This window comes from Mastigoproctus giganteus, chromosome 7 (assembly GCF_048544385.1).
Source record: "Mastigoproctus giganteus isolate SK-2022 chromosome 7, ASM4854438v1, whole genome shotgun sequence".
NCBI lineage: Eukaryota > Metazoa > Arthropoda > Arachnida > Uropygi > Thelyphonidae > Mastigoproctus > Mastigoproctus giganteus.
Window position 1 is genome coordinate 207,416,788 of NC_143581.1, and position 22,648 is coordinate 207,439,435.

The 22,648-nt window shown below is 36.2% G+C and overlaps 1 protein-coding gene across 1 annotated transcript in view; it reads right to left on the reverse strand.

The window, feature by feature from the left end:
- LOC150083623 (SWI/SNF-related matrix-associated actin-dependent regulator of chromatin subfamily A containing DEAD/H box 1B-like) overlaps positions 1 to 22,648 on the reverse strand; it is a 276,675-nt gene that overhangs the window by 25,945 nt on the left and 228,082 nt on the right. Inside the window, exons 16-17 of the mRNA XM_090377391.1 lie at positions 16,215 to 16,333; positions 598 to 780 (exon numbers count right to left, since the gene is read on the reverse strand). Of these exons, the coding sequence (XP_090233517.1) occupies positions 598 to 780; positions 16,215 to 16,333 (302 nt within the window). The remainder of the gene's footprint in view (positions 1 to 597; positions 781 to 16,214; positions 16,334 to 22,648) is intronic.

Consider the following 22,648-nt stretch of genomic DNA (forward strand, 5'->3'; position numbering starts at 1 on the left):
TGCCACATAAGCATATGTTGATAAGATGTTCTGAGGGTAGCAATCTTTCAAATGAGGTGAAGTATAAAGCTTTGGATATAAACCTGAATCACTTCAAGGATGTGTCAGGGTAACTTCAGACTCAGCAAAAGCTCTTTTGGTCATGCTTCTTATCAAAAGCAGCCTGAACATGAAGAGAGCTTTTGCTGAGTCTGAAATTACATCTGCCAACATACATCTGTGCAGTGCAAGTTAGATGGAAGCAAAGGTATAATAAGGGTGGGAGTAATCTACAGACAGAAGGTTGTGAAGAATATGAGAGTGTCTACATGCAGATGAAATGGGTGAGCAAGCAAGCATGAATGTCTTATTATGGGTGACTTTAATCTGCCCAAAATTGATTGAACTAAGTGGGGGAAACTTGACACGGAAAAAATTTTTTTAAATAAATTAGATTATTATTTGTACCAGTACATTAGAGAAAGTACTAGTGGCGAAAATATTCTTGACCTCATCATTACTATAAAATCAGATGAATAACATATATAAATAAATAAATAAAAAGCTATAATGTTTAAATTCATATTTATAAGGAGGTCTATACATAGTTAAACATACTTTGTTTGTCCAACTCTATGACATCTATCTTCAGCTTGTTTATCATTATAAGGATTAAAATCTATATCATGTAATATAACAATATTTGCTGCTGTAAGATTTATCCCCAGTCCTCCAGCTCGGGTTGACAACAAGAAAAGAAAAATTTCTGGATCTTCATTATATCGGTCGATCAAAGCTTGTCTGTAATGCAAAAAAAACAATTAATTCATAAAACAAATTGAAAATAGCAAGTTAGTAAATTTAAGCCTATCTCATTTTATGTTTGTTGTCAACTGCCCAGAATAAACATTAAACATTATGGTCTTAATACTTAAGATAGAACAAATTCTCTTAACCATGAGTTGACTGGAGATACTTTATTATTTATTTTATAGAAATAAATTTGTTTATACCACATGGAAACTCAGAACCACTTCATTAATTTCCAAGCTGTTAGAGATTCACTAGGTAGTAGTAGTGGCATGTGATGCAAGAAAGCAAGTGTATGAGCTTATGCACCATCAGCCAAAAAAAAAAAAAAAAAAATCACACCATTCTCTCCAAATGCCTGTCCAGTTCCTCCTTAAATTTATTCAACCTATCAACTTCCACAACGACAGATGGAAGTTTGTTCTAGCAATTAACCACCCGCTGGCTAAAGGCAAATTTCCGCACATCTATTCTACATCTGTCTTTTCTTAATTTGAATTTATGCCCCCTTAGGTTCGTAATCTGAACAAGTGGAAGGATCCCATCAGAATTCAGCGTGCTCGTTCCATTCAGGGCCTTATACACCTCAATCAGATCACCGCGCAGGTGCCTAGTCTCCAGCCACTGCAATTTGCAGAACTTAAGCCTCTCTTGGTAAGAGGATCCCTTCATTCCCCTCACCAATCTTGTTGCCCTTCTCTGTACATGCTCAAGTAAATCTACATCCTTCCTAAAATGAGGCCTCCAGACCTGTACGCAGTACTCAAGGCGTGGCCTGACCATTGCCTTATACAGAGGGACAATCACCTCCTTCTCCCTGCTAGCAAAATTCCTATATATCATTGACAAAACCCCATGACCTGCCCTGGCAGCCTGTCTGCATTGCTCAGAAAATTTCATATCTGACTGCACAATTACTCCCAGGTCTTTTTCATTTTCTACCACCTTAAGCATAGTAACACACAGTTGGTACGTTTCTCTGGGGTTACTTCTACCCATATGCAGTACTTTGCATTTGTCAAGGTTAAACTTCAGTTGCCACTTCTTAGCCCATCTGCCCAAATTATCTAGATCATGCAGTAGCACACTGTCATTACTGTCATTAACAACCCTGCCAACCTTTGTATCATCTGCAAACTTCAACATTAAGCCTGATATACCTTCATCAATATCATTGATAAATATACAAAAGAACAGTGGACCTAACACCGAACCCTGTGGGACTCCACTAATAACATTAGTCCACGAAGAGCAGCACCCATTGATTACCACCCTCTGTCTTCTCCCACTTAACCATCCTTTTATCCACTGTAGCAACTTACCCTTAATACCAATTTGTACAATAGTCTTCCATGTGCAACAGTGTCAAAAGCTTTCCTGAAATCCAAATATATGATATCAAAATTATTTTTTGCATCCAGTTCCTTTGTAACCACATCATAATGTCCTATCAAATTTTTCAGACAAGACTTTCCCTTTACAAACCCATGCTGTGTCTGAATTATTGCTGCAGTCTTGTCTAGATGATCCTGCAATGCATCTTTAACTAGTGACTCCATTATTTTACCCGGAACAGAAGTTCTGGAACAGGTATCTGATGAGACACCAAAGTCTTGATGCTGGTTGTAGTGGCATTTTATATTTTAAAAAAGCAACACAATAGCCTTTCAGTGGTTTCATTTTCAGTGGAAAGATTCACTTTAGATACCACCTGCTAACTGATTGAGGGTAGTCTTGGAAAAGCTATTATAGTGATGTCTCATATTTTAAACAGATCCATCTTTCAGTGACATTATTTGTTTAAGGGTAGTGAAGTATATAACTTGTGGTTAAGAGACTTTGTTCTATTTTGAGTATTAAAGACCACAGTGTTTATTCATGGCAATTGAAAACCTTTTGGCAAGAAAGAAAAAAAGTGGGAAATTTCAAGGTCCATATAATTTTGATTTATTACCTAAGATTAAAAGGAATAATAACACATGTAATATATTGATATTATCACATTTAAGTCATGATAATTGATATTGATATGTCATTCAAAATTTGATATGGTTTAATGGTACTAATATCTGGTTCATATTTTATTCATACAATATAACAAAAAATCTGGTAAACTAAACAGAATTATAACAATCTTTCCATGAATAATATTGTGCACCTTATTAACTGCCAAGAGGAGACTGCAGTAAGTTTTACTTATGATGCACTACAACTACTTTGAAAACACGTCTCAATTTTCATGAATTCATGATTTCAAAATAAAACTTTCAAGTCACAAAAAAAAAGAAAAAAAAAAAGCTTGTTGTGAAAAAATCTTTTAAATACCTCTTTTATTAATTCACAACCAAAACTGAGGGCACATAACTTGTGTGCATCCCTCTTAATTAGATAATAATTATGCAAATTAAAATTATGCATTACCTCATCTTTTATTTCATTCATTTGTTTTATTTTTTATTAACAAACCATACTCTCTCTGTCTCTCACTCTCTTCCTCCCATCCCCCCCACATTGCTACACTAATTGAACAAATTTTCAAAAAAGCTGTTTCTATTGCTAGAATTTTTATCATTTTAATATTTTTATTTAGTCACCGACAACTGGATTGAAGTGTGTGCACATTTTTGACTAAAATTCATAGTTTTTTATTCTTTCAATTAATTTTTTTTAATTTCAATTTCCATTAATCAGCAAGCACAAATTTGTCAGAATAAAGTTAACATATATTGCTAGAAAATGAAAATGCCAAGCCCCAATGAAGTAACAAACATAAGGAAGTTAATGAAGCAATTTCTGATATTGCATTTTAAAAAAAAATGCAAAAACAATAAGCACAATTTTAAAAACAGTAACTGTCACACAAATGGGAGCAACTAATCAGATACAGTCGAAGCTCTTTATAGTGACCCTCTTTTAAAAGTCCCAACACTTTATAATGTCCTATGTGGTTGGTCCCGGCCAATTTTTCATTAACCTAATACTATTTTACATTCAGTATAATGACATTGAAAATAAAAGGATTTCTCTATAACAACCATAAATTTCTACCTCTTAATCTGAATTTTTACTTTTTTATTACAATATTCGCATTTAAAAATGTAGAACGATTCAAATATATTGAAGTAATTGCAGTCTGACTGTGATAAATCATTTTTTAAAAGTTCTCATGCTCTTTTCTTGCAGTGCAGTACCGAAATGAACATCGGCTAGAAGTTAATTTCATTAGTTGGACTCTGTATATTGGCATGGCTCCAAGAAAGTGAACAGCTTTGCCAATTGCAGATAAAATTAGGATTTTGCAAACTGTAGATAATGGTGTGAATTCTAAGATTGATATCTCCAAACAGTTCGACATTCCTAAGAGTACTCTGTTCACTATTCTGAAAGATTGGAAAAGGATTGAAAGTTTAGAGAAATCTGCTGCACCAGTGGGATTCAAGCACGAAAGGCAAAATATCCGGATCTTGAAAAGGTACTTTTTAGAATGGCTAATGATGATGCATGCAAAAAAATGTTTATGTAGATGGTAATTTTTTAAAAGCTAAAACTGAATCCTTTGTGCATCGAATGGATATTGAAGAATTTAAAAGTTTAGATGGATGTTTCCAGAAATGTAACTCATCATGGTGTGTCTTTCAAAAAAGTGTGTAGTGAAATTGCAACCATGGACATTGACACTACAAAGGGATGGAAAGAAATCATTTAAAAAATGTTTTGCTGACATAACGACAAAAATGACACCTTCAATGCTGATGAAACGGGATTATTCGCTAAATTGCTACCAAATAAAACACTTACAGTTAAAGGCGAGAAAGGTAGTGGCAGAAAAAAGGCCAAACAACGGATTACCGTTCTCCTAGCAGCAAACATGTCTGGCACAGAGAAGCTTCCTCTTTTAATCATTGGGAAAGCCCAGAAGCCTCAATGCTTTAAAAGTTTGAAGACAAAACCAACTATGTACCGAGCAAACCAAAAGGCATGGATGACTTCAAAAATTTATAAAGAAAGGATCAAAGACTTAGATTGCAGCATGAGTGAGAATAGAAAAATTTTGTTGTTTGTGGATAACTGCACTCCTCGTTGTCAAGTAAACGACTTATGTGCAATCACCTATCACCAAATATGACATCAGTTTTCCAGCCACTTGATCAAGGTGTAATCCAGTATTTTAAGGAAAACTACCGAAGAATGCTAATAAACAAAACTGTTTGCTTTTCTAGAAAGCAAAATTCAATGCGAAATTGACATCCTGCAGGCAATATATTCATGTGTTTCAGCACGGGATAAAGTTGATGAAAAAGTGATAGCCAACTACTTCAAACATGCCGGATTTACTACCTTGAATGATGCCATGTGTGAAGTTTCACATGCTTCTTCCTCTTTTAATTGCAAAGAATAGTCCGATAATAGGGAAAAAATATTTGAGCATGTGCGTCATCACCTAAACTTGCAGGAAAACATAAGCTTCAAAGATTACGCAGAAGTGGATATGCACAAATGAAGAGGAACTCATTGCAGGTGTAATGGAATCTTCTGAAATTTGTAGTGATGAAGATGAGGAACCTACTGTGGTTTAACAAGAAGTTTCAGTGAAAGATGCTCATTAAGGATTAGAACTTGTACATTGATTTTTTCAAGTGCAGCCTAACTGCGAAATTGAAATAACTGCTATCACACACTTTGATAATTCTCTTTTAAAATATGCTCTACCTTTGAAACAGTGTGTTTTGATAGTTTATTTTAAAGTATGAAACAATTCTTTTGTTAGGTCTTGATAGGTATGTAGCCTATGTAGTGAAATTTACAATCATAATTTTCTTGTTTAATACTGTAGTATATATCATAAATACGATTATACTATTAGTAGAATTACATTAAATGTTCAAGCTTTTACTTGTTTTGTTGCTGATTTTATGAACAATAGATATACAGTAAACCCCCGCTACTTGCAGTTTCACGTATTCGCGGTCGCTGATTTAATATAAAATGAAACCTAAAAAAAAAATGTGAATTTTAAAGCGTCGTGAACATTTTCCGCCATAAAAAACATGGGTGTGGCTAAAATTATCTTTCCCAGTCAAAACAGCGCTCAGTGGGTGGGGGGGGGGAGAGGTGACAAAATCGCGAGCGTGGATGTTTCTCGCTAATCCTTGTTCAGTATGTGTTATGCGCTTCTCATGGAAAGTTTCGTCGTTTGCTTTTAATTTATATGCTTATAAATTGAATAAATTTATCAATTTATAAATTGATATGGTTACAAAAGTGATAAATCTACCATTTTGCAGTGTAAAACAGAGTGTTTTTTAATGGAAGAAAGTGACTTTATTGTGGACAAGTTCTTTCTAACCCGTACAAAAATATGGCTACGAATAACAAGGGAAATATGAAAAGATCAAAGAAGGTGATGATATTAGCGAATAAAATTGAGTTATTAGACAAAATTTCTAATGGTGAAAGTGTCTCCTCAGTGGCAAAACATTATAAAATCAATGAGTCAATGGTACGATCAATCAAGAAATTAGAAGAAAAAATCCCCCGTAGTGTCCATGAAAATGCGCTAATTGCTTCAAAAATTTGCTCTGTAACTCGTGATGTTAAATTAGAAAAAATGGAAAAGGCTTTAAATCTGTGGATAGAAAACCGAACTCAAAATAAAATTCTGTTAAGTTCACTCATCATTCGTGAAAAGGCAAAACTCCTTTATCAACACTTTAGCGAAACTGGTGATAGCACTGGCGGGATAAGTGTTTTAGCTAGCAAAGGCACTGGTTTGAAAGATTTGTTTGAAATTTCTAATAAATATTACATTTAATATTAAATTGTTTCTTATTTTCATTTCGATGCCATATGCTTGCATTTCACTATGTACTGTCTATTTACACAGTCATATTATGAAAGTACATATAATACATACATGGACAAAATTTTAGACTAGTTTTTCTTATATATTTTATATTTTGGAATGGAACCCCTTTATTACTATGGGAGCCATAACTCAGTATTCGTGGCATTTCTCAGGAACGTAATCCCCACGAATAGCAGGGGTTTACTGTAATGTCCTTCCAATATCACGACTGTTTTTCTCATTCACCTGGGGGGGTTTGTTATATAGAGCTGCGACTATATATACATATCATGGAGTTCAATTCACACTGAGAAATAAGTTACTTTGGGAAGATATAACAAAGTTTCTTTCCCACGGTTGTATGTAATTCACAAAACTGATGCAATAGCAATCAATCAAGTGAGGAGATTGGGTAATTTTTAGTTTATTATTATTATTATTATTATAAATCGAGCACTTTTAACTTTTAAAAGTGCTCGATTTATGAACGTTTACTATACCTGTGATACTGAGACCATTTCTATCATATTGTAAGTGGGAACACATTCTTGGCATAGAAGTCCACTGACTGCCAGTGAATCCAATGAGAGTTGGTTTTGCAACAGCCAGTGGAATTCTATATACAGTTTTCTTCATCGCATTTGAGTGAAAGCAATAACTACTGATCATCTTTTTCAAATGGCCAATTATACAGTAATTAATGGGTGCCAAGTTAATGCTATAAAATGGGCATTGTAACACTTTATACCTATACCAGACATCAAGGAGCAACAATATGGCATGCATTTGGCTATATATATATATATATATATATATATATATATATATATATATATATATATATATATACTCATTCCTTGACTTCTCTGGTTAAACTGCTGCAACACAACTAATATAAAAAATTTAGTAAAATAATTTCATTAACTATGCTGAACTAAAACAATGTAAAATACAATATAATACACTCATATAAAAGACAAAGCTTTCAGCAACCCACTTGAGTGCTGAAAGTTATTGTTCATTATTGTTAAATAAATTTCTAATTTTAGACAACAAATGGCCTAAACCTAAAAATAAGGTAGATCGATCCCAGTGACTTTTAAATGAAACATCCTGTGTGTGTGTGTTCCCCTACCTAATAGTGGGTGTCCTCCTCTTTCTGCCAGTATCGCTGCCACACAGCAAAGCATGGACTCTGTAACGCTTCTGAATTTTGTAGGAGGTACTACCATATTGAGGAATTGCGTCCTGTAGGTCTGCAACAGTCCATGGTGGAGGATCCAGATGTTGGATCTGTCAATCGATGGAATCTCAAAGATGTTCTATGGGATTCTTATATAGTGAATTTGGCAGCCAAGGTAGCACCTGGAAGTCACTTTCATGTCTGACGAATCGCTTTCAAATAATAGTACAGTCAGTTCTGCTATAATGTGCATTTTCGCAAAGTGAATTTGCTCCAACGCAACTGATATATTAGGGAACAATGCGAATATAATGTGATTTTCGCATTCGCTCATGCGCAATTTCATCTACAAGTAACACTTGGTGAATGCAAAATCTAGCTCTAAGCTGAACATAGCGATCTGCACAGCAATACATACAAGTTTATAAAGCTTAAAAAATGTCAAATGTGCGAGAGCTATATTTCCCATTTACTATAGTTGTATTGGTCAGAGACACACTGTTGTCATTCACTGTATTCAAAAGATAACAGATGATATTGTAGGCTAACTCACATTTTCAGGAGCTCGCATTTTTCTGTTCAAACAGAAATTTTGTGATAGCATGAGCGGAGGAGCATATTTCTGGAGGTCATTACCATAAAACAAGAAAAACAATTTGAAGTTCTCAAATTTATTGGGCATTCCGGTTAGTGCAATCTAATTATAAGTGGGTAATAAATTCGATCTTACTGCATTTTCGATAATACCGATAGCTGGAATTCTGTGGGTTTTTACGTTATTTTGGTGAAATGTGTTTCCCCTTTGTTGAAATCATATAAAAAACAAATAAATTTTCAGAATCTTCTCTTCATTCCTATTTTTTAAGCTTCGTACTTTTTATTTCATGTCTCACTTATGCAATTTGTGTGTGCCATATTCGTCATTATTGATTGTTTATCTTTTTTATTGTTTTAAATTTTACAAATAAAAAAATAAATAAATAAAAAAATGTCAGTGAACAGAAATATCAATTAGTATGTATATATTACAGTGCAATATTTACTGTAATATTTATTTATTTATTAGAAATTTAAGGTGTTTAAACCTGTGTTAGCAATTTTATTGGGTTTCTAACTTTTTTAGTGTTTTACTTAATAGACTGAAATTTTTTTTTTTTTTTTTTAGTGTTCTACCCCTACCCCTATTTTTCCCATAAGCCCTGTTGTTTTTAATGTGCAAAATACCATGACGAGGAGATATTTAGGAACGTATGTACTGCATCACAGAAGAACCGACTGTAATAGTATTTGCCATATAGTACATGAAAGTCACAGGCATTTGTCTAAAATAAGAAAGTCACAGGTTGCACTGGCAAAAATACCAGAAATGTAGCAGAGCAATTAGCCTGCTAGAACACAGCCACCATGAAGGGGTGTATCTGATCGGCCACAATGGATAGGTAGTTAATAACATTCTGAGTGCAGTCTAGAGATACAAGAGCTGCAAGACATTCCAAAAAACATTCCCCACACCAGAACACTGCTGCCACCTTCCTGTTTCTGTTGGACGAGAACAGAGTGATTCCTCTCCATGGTTTGCCATTGTACCCTCCATTTACTGTCCACATGGCATAGCAGGAAATGTGATTCATGGAAAAGGCAATTGTTTTCCAGTTGCAATGGTTCAATCATGCCATTCTGATGAAAAACCTATGGTTGGAGTTGTTGTAGTGGGTTATTTTGGCACAAAGGGCTATTATGGCCAAATTGCGCCTGTTTCTGTGGAGAGACACTGTACAGATTATTAAAAAGAGTTTAGAAGGGCATATATATATTAATCAGTTTTAGATAGTGGAAGAACTCAGCTAAATTGGAGTTGTTCCCAATAATATGTCTAAGATGTAGACTCATTTAAGTTAGAGAGGGACTGGAATGATGTGGATCTGGTAGACTGATAATGAGTGCAATCTAAAAGAATGTTTTATTTACAGTTAGTAGTAAACCACACTGCAAGCATAGTGAGGGATCATTTCCTTGCAATAAATAGAGATGCGTAAGGTGGATATGACCAATACATGCTCTGGAAAGCACAACCTCTTTGTGTCTGTTTGAATGAAAGTTAGATTTCCATAGCTATGGTTTCTGTTTTATATTTCATAACTTATTTAACTGGGTATGTCAAATTTCTGTTCATTGTATATTTGGTGTATGATTGGTTTATAGTCAGTGTAAGGAATTTGGATATGGTCATTGTCAGAGGGGGTTTCTTGCTGCTTTATCTGCACACTCATTTACAGGTATTCCAGTGTGCCCTGGAATCCAACAAAATATGACAGTATGATTATTAAGAATTATTAATATGTATAATTAACCACTCTTTTACCATGTGGAGATTTTAATATATACAATAGTGTGACGCTTTGGGTATCTTGCCGATACCCATCATCAGACCGTGCTGCTGACCACCCTCAGACCTGAAGAGAAATGGGCCCATTTCTCTTCAAGTCTGATTATTGTTATGAAGTTCCGATATTTTAGTTCTTATTTGTTTTACAAGTGGGTGTGGAGAGTGAAAATTGCCTTGGAGGGCTGTCACTGCACTCAAAGTATAGGTTATAGTTTTCGGAATGAAATTATTATTGATTGAGGTCAAAGCTATCTTAATGGCATAGCGTTCTGAAGCCTATTCCTGTTGATGTTGGCAGGACCACAGCAGCCAGATGATTGTTATTTGTATCAACATGTCAGGGAAAGTACTAGGGAAAAGAATGTTCCAGACACCAGTGCTTCTCAAACTATCTATGGTGAAAGATCAGTTTCTTTTATTTCCAATCCATTGCGGACAGACACTTTTGTAAAATACAAATCGTCAAGGACTGGTAACAAACAGTTTGCAGACCACACACTGAGTAGCACTGTTGTAGACCTTATCATCATCCATGAACCAGATGACAAAATAGGACTGACAGTACAGGAACCAGCACCAGGAAGTGATTACTGAGTCCTAAGGTGAGAGAGAGAGAGAGAGAGAGAGAGAGAGAGAGAGAGAGAGAGGTAGCAGTAGTTAAAGGCAAAAGAATGGGTTATAATTTCGGAAAAGGAAATTATGATGCCTTAAGGTGTTACATGGCCTCTATTAATTGGGTAGATATCACACAGAGAACGAATACAATTGAATTATGGTATACTAGTAAAACATTAACCACAGAAGCCTTGAATGCATATACAGCCAGACCTCTCTTTAACAAACTTCCATATAGCGAAATGTTCTATGTAGCGAACTTTTGACTTCCCCTTGGTCATTACATTGAAAACAGTTTCCGTATAATGAAGAAAATTTTCATATAATGAACTGATTTCGAGAGACCTGGGTACGCATTGTTCGCACCATCTCTACTTTAGACAATAAAGTTGATGCTGTAGAAAGCACGATTTAAGAGCTAAAACATTTTACAATTTAATGGTGCCTATAAAACCCTGCAGGAGGAAACTGGCTAACCACGGCGCGGGATAGAAAAAGATGGAAGGTTCTGGGGGAGGCCTTTGTTCAGCAGTGGGTCAGCAATGGCTAAAAAGAAGTAAAACCTATACAACTTACACACTACTATACCGAGAAGTCCTGCCGGTCGGCTGTCCACAGCAATTGGCAAAGATTAAGGCATATTCCCGACGGGGGCATTGGCTCTCATCAACCTATTTTCTATTGTAAGCATCCTATTAGAGAATTAGGAGAGAGAAATTTTCCTTTATCTCGGAAATTCATGTTGTTTCAAAGAAATGAATCATCCACACTTTCACCTGTCTCTGTTTACATGGTAGCTACAAGTGGTCCCTAATTTCAGCTTTGTTTTAACTGTTGTGCAAGTAACCTTACAATATCTAAGAGGAAATCCTTGAGTGTAGTGTGAAAAAGTGGAAGTGCTTAAAAATGTAGATCGGAGCATTAAAAAAAAAAAAAAAAAAAAAATTTGCTTTAAAATTTGGTATTCCAGCCAATAGTGTGTTAACTTTTCTGAAAAACTGTTTCAATTTTCAAACTGTTTGAGGAAATGGGACCCAGTCGGAAGCATGCAAAATTATGCCTTTGGGAAGATGTAGATGAAGCAGTTTTTAAATGGATGAAGTTGATTCAAGACCAAAACATGCCAATATCCAGGCTATTAATAAAAGAAAAGGCTATGGAGTACGCATCTTTTCTGGGGCACAATATGTTCTAAGCCGGTTCTGGTTGGCTGGACAAATTTAAAGAGCATCATGGCTCACTCGAAAAAGTTATTTCTGATGAAAGTGGAGTTGCAATCGAAGAAGACTATAACCATTGAAAAGAAACAGTTTTGAAAAACATTATAGGGGACTATGAGTCCAAAGACATATTTAACGTTGATGAAACAGGTCCATTTTTAAAATGTTTGCCGAACAAGACACTGACTTTTAATGGTGATAAATGTGTAGGTGGTAAAAATAGTAAGGGGAGAATTACACTCTTGGTTGCAAATATGGCTGGTAATGAAAAACTGAAGCTTTTGGTAATAGGCAAAAGTAAACAACCCTGATGTTTCAAAGGAGTAAAGTTGTTCGAGTTGGACTACAACTACAACAAAATATCTTGAATGACAAGCAAAATATTTGGGCAGTGGATTTGAAATTTCGATAGAAAGATGAGGAAAGAAAACAGAAAAATCGCAATGATTGTCAACAACTGCCCTGCCCCCCCCCACTCGGTAACTTCGAAACTTACGAGTGTGAAGCTTGTTTTCTTCCTTCTGAATATATATATATTTTTTTTTTTTTTTTATGAAAACCCCAAACACAAAAGGTATCAAAACCTATAGTACTTAGTACCGTGCATGGGTTGAAGGAGAAGTATGGGGGGGAGGGGATGCTGGAAACTTTGCTCTAGAGACTAAACATGGGTTTCACCACTTCAAGCCTCCAATAAGCAAAGTGGTGGTATTTCACCGGTTGATGAAAGTCATCTACCACCTTGACTGCAGCCAATGCCAGATTTACATATAAGCTAAACAAACTACAGCTTAGCTTAGGGCCTCACGTTCCAAGGGGCCTCGCTCTATCTTAAAAAATAATTTTTTAATATTGTCAGAGGTGAATAGTAAGGAAGAAGGGCCTCACGTTCCAAGGGGCCTTGCTCTATCTTAAAAAATCATTTTTTAATATTGTCAGAGGTGAACAGTAAGGGAGAAGGGCCTCATACATCTTATGAGCTTAGGGGGAAACAAGTTTAAATCCGGCCATGTCTGCAGCCAACGGACCAAGGCATTATCAAGAATTTTAAAAAATGCACTACCGAAGGCTCATACTGAAAAAAATATACTGAGAATAGAAACCAACCAACCTATAGATTCTGTTGTAGATTTGTGGATGTGCATATCAGAGTTGGCGAATGTGAGGAGTCAAGATGTCACGGAAACAACGATTAAGAACTGTTTCGCAAAAGCAGGTTTTGCTAAAATGCTAATTAACAAAGATGAGAGGGATGAACTACTAGAAGACATTAAACAATCTTGACAAGAGTTCCAAGTGAGGTTTGATCAGTGGAGAAATTGTTCTTGACGAATTTTTAGGAGTTGATAATGATGTCATAGTAGCTGAATATCCGAGTTACTCCAACATTTTGGAGCGTATTTAAAGAACTAGTGACAGTATCGACAATGAGTTGGATGAAAAAGAGGACAATATTAAACATTCCAAACAAGAAACTTTGGCAGCATTTGAAACTTTGTATAGAGGCCTTCAGTGGGAAGAAAATGTAACAGAAAATATATCTGAATGGTTTAAATATATCTGAAAGTTTAAACAAATTCGAACATTTTTATGAACGGTTACAGTACGATCCAGTGTACAACAAAAAATAATCAAATATTTTACGACATAATTCTTAAAAGTGTACTAATACATTGTGAGCATCATGTAAGTAGTCATTTCTTAATATGTATGTATTAATAAATTGGTTTAAAATGTTAGAAAATTTATTTATTCCCACTTATTTCTGATTTATTTCCCGTCTTTTACTATATTTCTGAATTTAAGTATTTTTCATTGTTGAAAAGGTCATATTTCTTTATAAAGAAATTTCTGTATAATGAATTTTTTCAAGGTAACGATCAAATTCGTTATATAGAGGTCTGACTGTATACCGTTAAAAAAAATACTCTGTGAGGAGGATTCCAATTTGGATGAATAATGGATTTGCTAGATTACTTCAGCAGAAAAGGACAGAATGGAAAAGTTAGAGCAATAAAATGTACTGAAGCCTATAACAGCTACAAATTTATCTGTAATAGTTCCACAGAAAAGGTTAGGTTGGCAAAGGCAGATTATAAGAAATCACTAGCAAAGAGTGGGGATAAGGAATTCTTTGCATATATAAATGCAAAGAAGAGGACAAACCAGGTTGGACCCTTGTGTAATGAACATGGGATATTATTAGATACCTCAGCTGAAGTTGCAGATGAACTCAACAGTTACTTTGCATCGATATTTACAAAAGAAAAACCCTTAGTGTTAATAAGAAACTATGGGAGTGAAGTTGGAAAAAATGTAATTAATGATGTTGAAATTTCATGTTTATTTAATGAAAAAATGTTCGAGCCTATAGGCCAGTAAGGCTCCCAGAGTTGATGGCATATACCTATAATCTTAAGGGAGGCGTTGAACCACTGAGACTAATTATGAGAGCATCACTGGACTCGGGAGTGATTCCACTGGATTGGAAAAGTCCTGATGTATCTACCTACATAAGTGCAGTTCTAAGAGTGAAGTGGGAAATTACCGGCTGGTCAGTCAAACTTCAATAGTAGGGAAAATCATGGAGACAATGATCAAGGGTGGAATTCAGGATCATTTAGATAGAAATAGAATTCTTAAGGCTACTCATGGTTTTGTAAAGGGAAAATCGTTTTTAACTAATCTGGTTAGCTATTTTGACAGGGTCACTCAAGAGCTGGATTTAGGGAATAATTTCGACATTATTTGGATTTCAGCAAAGCATTTGACTTGGTCCCACATGAGCAGTTACTTTATAGGCTGAAAGAGATTGGAATTGCAGGGAAAATGGAGACCACACCTAGACTTGAAAGGGTCCAAAGACCGGTAACTGGTTGGTAAGAATTGTTGAAGTTAGACCATATGATAAATAGTTATTCCTCAGATTGGGTTGATGTAAGAAGTGGGGTTCGCCAAGGATCAGTATTAGGACCACTGTTGTTTTTGATTTTCATAAATAACATTGCTGAGGGGATAGATGGCATGATGTCTAAATTTGCATATGATGTAAAGATTGGTAGAGTAGTTAATGATCGCTGCCAAGCAGAGCTTCTTCAGAGTGACCTAGATAGACTTCAGGGATGGTCAGAAAAATGGCAGCTATGCTTTAATCCAGCAAAGTATAAGGCATGACACCTGGGGAACAGTAACCTCAAAATAACTTATACACTCAGTGGAGTTGAACTAAAGCCAGCAGTGGAGGAAAGGGACTTGGGTGTTGCGATAGTCAGACATGAAGTACTCCGAGCACTGTAGACAAGTTGCAAGGAAGGCCCATGGTGTCCTATTGGTGATTGTTGAACATTTGCTAGTAGAGATAAGGATGTCATAATCCCATTATATAACTATTGTTAGACAACACTTGGAATACTGTGTTCAAGTATGGAGACCCCACCTAAAGAAAGGCATTGTGCTTCTTGAAAGGGTCCAAAGACTAATTAACTGGCTGGTGAGATTGGCAAAAGGGCGACCCTATAAGGAAAGACTTCAAATATGTAGGTTGCAGAGCTTGGAAACTAAGCACCTTAAAGGAGACTTGATTGACATGTTTAAGGCTCTGAGAGACATAAATAAAATGAATAAGGATGAAATATTTGCAGTTATAAATGATTCTAGAAATAGGGGCCATAATTTCTTAGTTACTGGGGGAGATGTTTAGACGACTGCAGGAAGTTTTATTTTAGCCAGCGAGTTATAAATTACTGGAGTAAGTTATCTACATGGGTGGTAGAGGCAGACAATTTGGGGAAATTCAAAAGTCAGCTGTATAATTACCTATGGGAGGAGGGAAACACACATGATGTCTATTTCCTTTTCTCTTATTAATATTTTTTAAAAATTTTCTTCTTATTATTATTATTTTATTTATTTATTTTTTGGGCTGGTTCAGCATAAGCCATAGGCTTCCTTGCACCATGTGGCCATTGCTAATACCTCATGTTTGGCATAATACCAATACTTAGTTGCAAGAGAAGGTATTATCTTCTGTGTGAGTGCAAATATATATTCCATGCATATATTCATTCTTCTATATATCATTTGAATGATTCTTAAATTAAATGCACCACAAAGTATATAAGAAATTTTTAAATATAATAAAATTAAAAATTAAATTTGTATTTACTGAATACTGACCTTTCACTAACAGGAGTAGAACCATCTAGTCTAACATAGCTATAATTACAAAGGTCTAAAAATTCTTGAATGACATCCAACATCATAGTAAACTGGCTAAAGAGCAACACTCTATCACCCTGAAAGAAAAATACTTAATCAATATTGCTAAAGCACATTTCCTTCATATAAAATTTAAGTAATAAAGACTTAAATGTGATACATTCTATCTCTGTTAACCATAAACATGCTATGATTATATCCCACAATTGTGACTGGAACATGCTTGGAAAAAAAAGTAAATCACTAAAATGTGGAAATAGTAAATTCTCAGTTACATATATTTTGTAAGTCTGAGTATAAATTAATGAATATATTTTTTGCAATCAGTGACCAGTTACATGGATGCCTGATGCAATGCCCATAACAGTGACAATGCTAGGGGTTTAACATAAAAATTAACCAATACAGGGAATATTACATAAAACAATTTATTAACATGGGAAATGAAAAAACGTTTTTTTTTTTTTTATACTACACACACTGCGATGAAAAAATTATGGAAGTCAATCAGCTGAAGATGAAAGCTGTTCCCTCATGATGTATCTTCTATAGGATTTGCCCTCTATGAACTTTTTGTAGTTGATTTCCATCTCCTGGATGTTGTGGAGCATCTCCATGGGCAAGAATCTGTCACCTATCCTGAGCCTCCATGGCAGACTGCAGAAATATGAAATGATGCAATTTCTTCATTCATAGAAATTTCATCATCTTGGACAAGACTGCACCAAATTAACATGCACCTCCTTCAAATCTGCTGTCTCTTAAAAACAAAAAACCCTGATTGACAAATATCCAGCTAGGATATTATTTATCATGTAGCTACATCAAAAATGACTTCAATTCACCTTGGTCAATATAATAGGAAGAAGAACAGCTCAATATTCTATGTAATAATTAGTTAAATGGAGTAGCATTAGAAGCTTCCTTGTACTCTCATCTAGGACTTGGTCTTAACAGTTAAATTAAACAGATTACTTTCCACTTGGCTCATATCATTTTCAATGGAGCTGCCTAAAACAAGGGTGAAGATGGAATGCAAAGTAGCCTGTGAACACACACTTGCAGAGATGAAACATATGACAAAGACTTTACAAACCAGCACACTATGGCCAAAGTAATCAACGCACTAAAATCCTCCAGCACAAACAAACAATATAAAACAGGCCTTGTGCGTTGGGTTGCATATCATCCAAATTTCTTGTGACGACCGACTAACTGGTAAAAACAAATTTATTAAAATAAAAATTATATATACATAAGATAAAACAGAGATAAAATAAGATAAAAGCGTTAAAATACATAAAGCTTTCGAAGCAAAGACGAGATATTGAAATTGTCGACTATTCACGTGATTACCACCAGCGCTCATGGCTTGAAGCACTGCACACAGCCACCAATAATAGTACTATGAACCACATGAGGGGAGTGCACTTACACCCTATTACAGAATGTACTGTATTGCAGTGTGATGAGCGCTGGTGGTCATCGTGTACATAATTCTGTTCTACCAACCAGACTCGTGATACATGATCATGCCCAGCTGACTTGTGCTATTGTAATCATCGATATATACTGAAGTACACTGTTCACCGACTAGCTGATGAAGAGGAACTTTGCTTCGAAAGCTTCTATGTATTTTAACACTTATTATATTATATTTTAACACTTTTATCTTATTGTATTTTAATGCTTTTATCTTAAGTATATATTTTTATTTTAATAAATTTGTTTTAACCAGTTAGTCGGTCGTTACAAGAAACTTGGATGACAACCAAACAATACTAAAGTGTAAGAAATACAGCAATACAATCACATAATGATCAATATCATAATTTCAAAACTTGATGGTGCTTTTAATATACTTCATTAAGGAAATGGATGGAACTTCACTAAGGAAATGGATGGTTATTAGTGGAGTCCCTCAGGGTTCAGTGTTGAGTCCATTGTTGTTTTCTGTATTGTATTTATAAGTGACACTGATGATGGTATATCAGGCTTAATGTCCAAGTTTCCAGATGATATGAAGGTTGGCAGGGTTGTTAATGACACTAATGACAGTACACTGCTGCAACAGGATCTAGAAAAGTTGAGCAGATGGGCTGAGAGGTGGCAAATGAAGTTTATCATTGAAAAATGTAAAGTACTACATATGGGAAGCAATAATCCCATATGTATATAATAATCTGATATACCATTATCGTATCAACTCTGTGGTACCACACTGATAGTGGTAGAGAATGAAAAGGACCTGGGGGTAATTGTGCAGGCAGATATGAAGTTTTTTGAGCAGTGAAGACGGTCTGCAAGAGTAGCTCATGGTGTCTTGTCAATGATATACAGGAATTTTTCTAGCAGAGATAAGGTAATTAAACCCTTGTATAAGGCAATGGTCAGGCCACACTTTGAGTACTATAGGTGAGGACTCCAGACACATGTCTGGAGTCCTCACTTTAAGAAGGATGTAGAGCTGTTGGAACGAGTATAGAGAAGGGAAACAAGATTAGTGAACAGAACAAAGGGTTACTCTTATGAAGAAAGGCTTAAGTTTTGCAAATTACAGTATCTGGAGACTAGGCACCTGCGAGGTGATCTGATTGAGGTGTATAAAGCCTTGAATGGTTTGGGCATACTCAATGCTGATGGGATTCCTCCTTTTGCTCAGAATAATCACCTGAGAGGGCATAAATTCAAATTGAGGAAAGACGGTTGTAGGATAGATGTGCGGAAGTTTGCCTTTAGCCAGCGAGTGGTTGATTGCTGAAACAAACTTCCACCTGTTGTTGTAGAAGTTGATAGCTTAAATAGATTCAAGGCAGAACTTGACAAATATTTGGAGCGAGGGGATGGGTGAAATAAGGGTTTTTTTTTTTTTTTTTTTGGGCTGATGCTATATAAGCTTGCTGTCTTGCATCATGTGGCCTTGCTAATGATAATGGAACTGGGGAGTGATGGGATATATACAGGGTGATTCACTACCAGTGCGACAAACTTGCAGGAGGTATAGGGGGCACAAAGACGAATCGGAATCACATAGCATTGCAGGGTCCGAAATGCCCTCGTCATGCGGTAGAGGACGTTGAACGGGAGGTCGCGTGAACAGCAATCCCGCTGGAAGTCAGCATTTGCGAACCGTTTCTGTTGAAGAAACCAAGTAGCAAAAGTCCAATCATTGGAGCCGGAGTGGCTCCAATGATTGGACGCGTTGCAGATGGTATGAACTCATTTGGTTTGTTGACAGTATCCTCCATACAGTGGATTGGGAAATACCCAATCGTTGGCCTATCGCTCGAGTACTCTTACTCGGATTGCCTTCTGCAAGACGTAGGACATTCTCCTCATTGTCTGGCATCCTCGTCATTCGCTCTCGATTCATGGTATCTCTCATGAAACAACCAGTCTCACGTAACCTTCTGTGCATACGTGGGAAAATCGTATGATGAGGAGCACGCCTGTGCGGGAAACGTTCCTGGTACAAGCGCAGAGCAGCCCGCAGCTCCATACGTGAGGTGCGTGTCGGCCAGTTCAACGTTTGAATACTCGTCCATCCTACTGTCTCGGGAACCGGTTCACAAATGCTGACTTCCAGCGGGATTGCTGTTCACGCGACTTCCAGTTCAACGTCCTCTACCGCATGACGAAGGAATTTCGGACCCTGCAATGCTATGTGATTCCGATTCGTCTTTGTGCCCCCTACACCTCCTGCAAGTTTGTCACACTGGTAGTGAATCACCCTGTATAAAGCACTGGATGAAGTTATTTTTGGCAGGAGTGGAAACTTCATTTTCCTGTATTATGATGCTTTTTTTTTTTTTTTTGTTGTTGTTGTATTATTTAATGTGGCAGTGGTAGCATCCAACTGTATTAAACAATTGGCTTTACTTAAAGATGTACCTACCATTAGGGGTAAAGGGAAGGTTTTTGCTTTCACAGAGGTGACTACAGTGGTCTCAGTTTTTAAATTCTATACAGTGGGACCAACTGATTATGTTACCAACAGCAAATTCTAAATGGGAGTCATTCAAGGAATTAATCTGGGAAGCTATTAGGCTTTTCATACCAACTAAGAAATACAGTTCAGGGTTTAGGCCTAAATGGATGTCAGATGAACTAGTGACACTAGTGGCAAAGAAGCAAAATGGATAGGATGCATATAAATTATCAGGTGACACAGAAGCCTATAGTGGATATAAACTAGTCTGTACTCAAGTCACAAAGAAGGTTAAGCAAGTGAAGGCAGATTACGAGAAATCTTTGGCAAAGGCCGCAAAGAAAAACAACAAAGAAAGGAAATGAATTAGATTGGTCCACTTGATATCGATGGTGTGTGACTGTTGATGATCCTACTCAGATAGCTGACAAACTGAATAAGTATTTTGCATCTATATTCACGCATGAGGAATTCTTTAAGGGGAGTGGAGGACAGAAGCAGCTTATTAAACTCTAACAGGGAGCTAATTGACTTTGTAATAACTGAGAGCAAAGTGGAGGGAAATTGTTAAAGTTAGACATAAGAAAGGCACTTGGGGTGGATGGGATCTATCCAGTTATATTAAAGGAGGCAGCAAAGGAAGTAAGTAAACCCTCAGCCATAATTATGAGAGCATTCTTGGACTCGGGGGACGTCCCCACGGACTGGAGATGTGCAAATGTATCCCCAATTCACAAAGGGTAACATGAGTAATTACAGACCTGTTAGTTTAACTCCGCTTCTGGGGAAAATAATGGATTCACTGGTTAAAGAAGTACTGCAGGATCATCTAGACAATAACTCAAACACAGCATGGTTTGTCAAGGAGAAGTTGTTGTTGAAGTTGTTGAAGTGATTTTTAGGAGCATTAGCAACTAAGGCCATATTGCTCAGGGGATATATGGTGGTCATTCCCTGACTTTTCCGCATCCTCCATATTTGGTGGTCACGGGCTCGAACCACAGTCTAATCAAGAAGCGTGTGCTACGCACTGCTGCTCCTGCCCACCTGGCTATGGAGGCGCCTCAAGGGGAAGTCTTGTCTGACCAATCTCATTGGATACTATGACGTGGTTACAAAGGAACTGGATGCAAAAAATAATTTTGATATCATATACTTGGATTTCAGGAAAGCTTTTGCTACTGTTGCACATGGAAGTTCCTACAATGGATAAAAGGAGGGTTGAGTGGGAGAAGACAGAGTGGTATTCAATGGACATTGCTCTTCGTGAACTAATGATATTACCGGAGCCTGCCAGGGTTCGGTGTTGGGCCCACTGTTGTTTTGTATATTTATCAAAGATATTGATGAAGGTATATCAGGCTTAATGATCAAATTTGCAGATGATACAAAGGTTGGCAGGGTTGTTAATGACAGTAATGACAGTTTGCTACTGCAACAGGACCTAGAAAAGTTGGGCAGAACAGCTGAAAAGTGGAAACTGTAGTTTAACATTAACAAATTGAAATTACTGCTGGGTAGCAGTAACACCAGAAAAATGGCAACAAGATTGATAAGGGGAACAAAGGGGTGCTCTTATGAAGAAAGGCTTAAGTTCTGCAAATTGCAACATCTGGAGAATAGGCACCTGCAAGGTGATCTGATTGAGGTGTATAAGGCCTTGGAATGGTTTCAGCAGGCTCAATGCTGATGGGATTCTTCCTCTTGCCCAGATTATGAACCTGAAAGAATATAAATTCAAAATGAGGAAAGACAGTTGTAGAATATATGTGTGGAAATTTGCCTTTAGTTGCAGATAGTTGCTTGCTGAAACAAAATTCCATCTGTCATCGTGGAAGTTGATAGCTTAAATAAATTCAAGGAAGAATTGGACAAACTTTTGGAGTGAATGGATGGGTGAAGTGGGAAGCGTGTGTGTGTGTGTGTTTTTTTGCTGAAGCTGTATAAAGCGTGTTTTTTTGCATTATATGTATGTAACACAGTGGCAGGTCACCTAACAGTTGACTATTATTTTAAATTTCTGGAAAAAGGTTTTTTTTTTTTTTTTTTAAATTCTTCAACAATACCAATACAGGCATTCCCTGGCTTACATAAGACTCAACTTACAGAACTTCGACTTTAAGTTAGTTTTTGCCAGCCGGTGCAAACTTTGTTGTTTTTTAGTAATTCGTTCCAAGGCTTCGGAAGTTGAAATTTTCGCTATATAACCAAGCTATTTATCTCTCTAAAAGGTCATTTTTATAATGGAAATTGCACTACACTTTCATCATTATTATATATTCCATTAAAGAATCAATTTTGAACACCTTTTGTGATATTTTTCTAAAACACATTACTGTAGCTCACTATGATAAAACAATAAAACCAATTTGCACTTTCCAGTTTATTGGGCCTTTCTGTTAGTGAATCTAATTATAAATGGGCAGTACACTCGATTTTATTGCATTTGCAATAATCCCGATAA